Source organism: Diachasma alloeum, unplaced genomic scaffold (genome assembly GCF_001412515.2).
Source record: "Diachasma alloeum isolate Michigan unplaced genomic scaffold, Dall2.0 Dall_scaffold_00194, whole genome shotgun sequence".
Taxonomy (NCBI): Eukaryota; Metazoa; Arthropoda; class Insecta; order Hymenoptera; family Braconidae; genus Diachasma; species Diachasma alloeum.
In genome coordinates, this window is record NW_021680359.1 from 1,493,255 (window position 1) to 1,499,132 (window position 5,878).

At 37.2% G+C, this 5,878-nt stretch overlaps 1 protein-coding gene across 4 annotated transcripts in view; it reads left to right on the forward strand.

The window, feature by feature from the left end:
• Positions 1 to 294: 294 nt before the first annotated feature.
• The window catches only part of LOC107048542 (DDB1- and CUL4-associated factor 11), a 19,288-nt gene continuing 13,704 nt past the window's right edge, over positions 295 to 5,878 (forward strand). Inside the window, exons 1-5 of one of the 4 annotated variants that reach the window (XM_015271754.1) lie at positions 297 to 490; positions 607 to 654; positions 737 to 845; positions 928 to 1,177; positions 2,842 to 2,988. In XM_015271754.1, coding sequence (XP_015127240.1) covers positions 804 to 845; positions 928 to 1,177; positions 2,842 to 2,988 — 439 coding nt within the window. In that variant the 5' untranslated portion in view covers positions 297 to 490; positions 607 to 654; positions 737 to 803. Of the gene's footprint in view, positions 655 to 736; positions 846 to 927; positions 1,178 to 2,841; positions 2,989 to 5,878 lie in introns of all 4 variants that reach the window. The other 3 variants (XM_015271755.1, XM_015271752.2, XM_015271753.2) reach the window with 3 other exon arrangements.

Consider the following 5,878-nt stretch of genomic DNA (forward strand, 5'->3'; position numbering starts at 1 on the left):
GGGGGGAGGGGGGGGGGGGGTCTGGCCTGCATTCACTCCGATCCGCATCCACTCTTGATTCTCTCTGATTCCTCTCGTTGGACCTGTGTAGGTCTTCCAGTATGAGTTTTTCCTTCGGTGGGTACCCCCTCTCTACGTGATTTCCACTTGCGTCAGTGTCTCCCACTCCTGAAAACGATGGAAAAGGTTCCACTGGAAGGCCTGTATCGTTTTGAGCTATGGGGTTGCAGTTACGTTCAGTAGAAAAGGAAGGAACGATGTCGACCGACTGGGAATCAGTAGAAACAGTCGTTTATGGAGCGCCACACTAGCACCAGAGTTTTCCAACGTCATTGGTGGAAATCAACTTTCCAACTTGTGTTTATCAACTGAAAAGTCAAGGAAAAAAACATTTCAATCAGTATATAGTGTGACTGATTGTAACTGTGTTCGTAACTACGACTGACGTTTAGTTATCATTCTATCGCTAGATTTTGAACATGTCGTAAAGGTTCAATCCTCAAGTTATCTTACAAGCATTAGATGAATTAAAACCGTTATTCATTAGGTATTTGGTAGTTTAATCGATTGATTTTTGTCGCATGAATACATCGATATGGATCTCAGGCAGCACCCGGATTTAATCAGCACTCTCAGACTTTTCATCCAGAGGTTGTTCGTAAAAATTTCATTTTTCGGTTCTTCTGTTTTCTTGTTGTGTCGTTCCTAGGGTCTAACCTGTTTGGTATTCTTTCAGGGGTAGTTGGGGCACGTCCAGAGGGGATAACGACAGTTCTGATGATGAAATTATCATCTCAGAGACAATGCCCAAAAATATGGCTTTTTGCAGCACAGAACAGCTCACTGTGAGTCGCATTTATTTCTGTAATCGAACCATGATTGTGCAGTTTATGTTTCTTCATGTTGTTTTCCTTATCGCCTCTCCAGAAGAATGATATATGTTTCGAGACGAAACTGGCGTCTGGGCTGGTTCAAACTGAGGAGAAAGATGTGAATCAGTGTGTGACGTCCATCATTCAGAGGAGCCAGCTTGGGCCTGGCTTCACTACTGGACAAATCCGCAGGATCGGAAATCATTTTTTGCCAAATACCATGAAGAAGGTTGATAAGTACAATAGCAAAGCTTTCTGTGGGACCTACTCCAAGAATGGGGATCTACTCGTCACTGCCAGTCAAGGTTCTATTGCGAATTGCGATTTTTTAATTGCTGATTAGTAGAGAAATTATAAAACGAGATAAGTCAGCTTGACGTGGGGGTGAGTGTTTGATGAATATCTGCGATTCTAGAGGAGACGGGGAAATTTTACTGAAGATATTCTTGAGATGTAAATACTAAGAGACAAACGTATAGTATCTTAAACAAGGTTTGGTTTTACCCGAAAAAGCGAAAGTTGAAAATTACCGAAAAAGAAATGTTTTGCTTTCTTAACGTATGAAACTCTCGGATGGGAATCATCGTTCTGCTTTTAACAATGAAATGTTCCATTTGAGGGGGGGATCATTCACACAAGATGGTGCCTTTTCAGAATAGGAATATCTTCCTCTTTATCCTATTCTAAAAAGAACATACACTTAAGGATAATCGGGCGAGGGGGAAATGTAGGAGGTGAGGTGGAGGGGTTTCTATTGTTTTCCTGCAGAAAACCAATCGCTGAACAAAAAAATTTTTCCCATTCGGATTGAAAATTTGGGCAATATTAGGGAGTATCTCCGGTTAAAAATTATTTTTGGACCTAATCAAATTTATTTCTATCTGTTCCACGCATTGAATGGTTTTTAGATAGTTTTTTTTAATAAATGAAAAAATATTAATCCATGCGAAAAAGTGGCAACATCGTCGGTAGTTTCTTTTTTCACTAGGAGCTGGTACCACTGGCTCGAGGGAGCTCCAATCACAACGCTTCATCGCTGATTCTCAATTGAAGTTTTAATGGAAGTTTCGATAGATTTCTGTGGAAAATCCTTCGCTTTTTAATGCAAGTTTTCATAGCTTTCGCTGTATCTCCTATTGATTCTCGACGGAAATTTCTATCCCTTTGCACTAAAAAAAATCATGAGTTTTCATCAGAAGTTTTCATCGCTTCCCACGAAGTTCTCCTTAGTAATACTATAGAAATTCGTGTACGTGAAAGAAGATTGATTCCAATGAACTTAAATGAATCATATAAAACCCATCAAATTGTCAGGCGCGCGGAGCGCGTCTTCAATCTCGTATTATAGGAATCCAAAGCAATTTCTGGTGATAAAAATTTGGTACTTGACATTAAGACTCCAAAATGAAGGATCAGAATCACAAGGGTCAAATTAAGCGTTACAAGGGTCAGAATAAAGGTTCAGATGATAGACGTAAACTAGATTTCATTAAAAAATATTTTATTCCTAGTCATGAACTAAATTTGATCAAAAAATATTTTGTTCCTAAGTTACAGGATTGCTACCATATCGTCATTATTCTATGCAAGAATTGATATCTTATCTTTGATTATTGAATAGCCGAAATGAAAAACTACTCTCCTTCGTTTCGCGTAAAAAAACATTTCAGAAATGAGATTTCTTGCTTGCACAAAAAAAGACCAATATTCGACTGGATGAATCAACATTTTTCGTAAAAATTTGTAGGTCTTTTCTCCTATTTCAAAATGTGACGCAACTCATTGAAATTATTTATTTTGATCCATTTCATCTCATCTTCTTGTGGAAAATTTGCGATCCTCTCTTGGATTCTGCGATATTTCATGCAAACTAAATTCTGACTGGAGCTGACTTATATCATTTCACCTCTTTTCTATTGAAATATTTCGGTGTATTGCGCTATGTTAATTTTATCTTATGTATTTTCAGATAACTATTTGCGATTTTATCACACACGAAGTGGAGTTTACAAGCTGTTCAAAAAATTGAATGCCCAAAATGTGTCCTGGAGTATTTTGGACACTGCATTCAGCCCTGATGGGAATTATATTGCCTATTCGAGTTGGTCCGACTCATGTGAGTACTATCATGGGAAACAAACTGACGAAACCAGATGAGTTCAATCGAACTGTCATGCACAGTGGGTCACAGACAAAAATGAATCCTTTTGCTTCCGAATGGAAACTTTGTAATCGTTCAAATGCAAATTCTGTTCGTATGTATATTTGGTTGTACCAAAGTTTTTCCTTTACTATAGGTGTTTTTGAGCCCTATCTATCGACATTAATTGAAATTCAATTTATGCATTAATTTTTTGAATTCTCTCAAAAATCGATTGTTTGACGATAGCTAAAAAAATCAATTTTCAAATCCATTTCAAGCTTAGAAACAATTGTTTGGATGTCCTTTTGACCAAAGTGGAAGACGAATGCGACAGCTACATTCGTTGTTTCGATTTGCAAAGTAATTTCAGAGAAGTTCAAATCTTTTAAAAATCGGGTCTTCGATTTTTAAATGATTCGAAATTCTGACATGATGCTCCAAATTAATACAATGATCGTTTAAAATATTTATTCCAATTCCACTTTGTCGAAGTTCAAAGATGATAACGATATCTACATCTGTTGGTTAGATTCATATAAACAGTTTTTGCAATTATTTTCATCTTTTTGAAAACCTTTTCTGCGAATATTTCTTCAAATTTTGTTTCTAATTGATTCGATTATGCATGAAAAAAGTTTTTTTATTAAATTCAAAATATCCATTCGGAAGTATATTGTTAATGTATTTGTAAAAATAGGTGTACTCGACTAGATATAATGGGGATAAAGGCAATTACCCACTTGTTCCATTTTCGATGACATCGAAGTAATTGAGTATTGGTCATTTAAATGAGGATTCGTCCAAAACGTGCATTTACTTCAGGATATGGGACAAATTGAAATGTTTGTCATCGATTAAAAATCTCAATATCTCGGTTTATGAATAAAAATGTCACTTCTCTCTCAATTCTGTCCTATGTATTATGAATTTCCAAAGTTCAATCTACCTCATTGCTTTCCGACTCATCTGAATTTCATTAGCGAAATGGTAAACCGAGAGAGGATGTCCAGTGCTCGACCCCGCGGGGTAATCGGACTACTTGACTGATCTATTTCTGGAGGAATGGTGAATTCAGTGGGGCGTAACCTTTTCCTCTCCGAAAACGATTTGATGTTAATCAATTGAATAGACCTTTTCATTCTGAAAATTTGGGGAAAATATTTATTCTGTTTATAAAACTGAAAAATCTCCAGAAAAATAATGAAAATTTTTGATAAGTATTGACATTTAACCCTAGTCTGGTCACCAAACGCGACCGTGCGACTTAGTCACCTCCGCGGGGATTCCCCGCCGTGTCATTTAGGCTTTAGCGTTGCCGAATTCACTCTACACTGCCCGGGCGCGTTTAGAGAGTTTCCGGCAACGTCGCGCTATGGGCAATTTCATTTAACATGTGAAAAATAATTCATCTGTCCGAAATAATTTGTTTTCTGTAGGAATTGTGAGAAAGATGTTGTTCTGAAAACTACTATAATTTTTTAGACACTTCAATTGACAAAGTCAAATTTTTTTTAATTTTTCCAGTTAGTTAGTCAGTTGTAATTAAAGAAAAACGACGCGCGGCGGAATTTCCCTCATAGGGTGACCAATCTAGGGTTAAGATCATGTACAATTGAACTCTCAAAAATGATGATTTATATGTAAGTTCTATAAAAGTGTACGAAAATCTAGTGACTCTCAGGATGAAAAGGCCTACGATTTTCAATAATATCTTGTGGCACTTTTCAGTATTCAAGTAAGCGAATATCGAATTCCATGCGTTGAATTGCTAGTATTCGCCGAATTAATCGACCACTGGATCACCACTGTATATGAACTCAACTTGAGCAGGTCTGAAGTGAAATTTGAAAGTCCCGAGATTTAGATTTACTTACTTACTTAGATTTACTCGTTAGGATGTGGCAAAGAAGCAAACTCCGGAGACCTTCAAGATATGCAAATGATCGCAAAGGGCCAAAACCTTGAAGATCCTTCAAGTACCTAAAGTTTTAATTGATTGAGCTATGTACGTGAATAATAATAAATATAGCTTCTGAGCGTAGTCACTAGATGGATGGCCACACGGGAACTCCTCCGGAAAGAAACATTGTTTGGAAAAACTGGAAAGAGCATTGGAAAGAAGTATAGATTTTTGGAAATATCTGCATGTATAGTGCAGAAATTCTGAGTGTATCCATATCTACTGCAAAAATTTGAAAAGAAAATCGTGCTTTGAAGGGATATTATGTAGTTCAATTTTGGACAAATCAGAAGAAGATGAAAAAAACTATAGTTACTAGATGCTTCAAAATCTATGCTTGCTTTTATTTGTACATAGATCAATTAGGGTGAACCGACCAGTGTTCGAAGCCGTCCGATCGTCAACTAATTTACATGCTTATCGTGGAACAAATGCTCACTGCAGTGTGATGCAATTTTCGTTCTCTTAAATGAACATTTCTTTATGAACATTATATTAGTTTTTTCAGTAAGGTTTTATGAAGCTTTGCATTCTTTGAATATATACAAATTTTTAGCTCAATCAAATAAAAATTGAGATATTTTAGCTATATTGGGGACGCTATAAATCGCTGCGATGTCTGGTGGGTATCGCCTGCACTAAGAAAAATGGCCGTCCGATGGTTTCTCGTTGGTACTTCAATCAATTACTTTACAAATCCTCAAGTTTTTCCAAAATATGACAACATCGGAACTTCAAGTACAACAATAATGGTATTTTACACAACAAGTGAGGTAAGTCGGTTTTACACGCGAGTGCAGCGAAGCCGACTTACCTCACGAGTTGTGTAATGCATTTTATGTCATCAGTGCGTCTGTGGGGGTGGCGAGTGGGTACGGGCGGGGGAGGGGGTCCAGGGGGGCG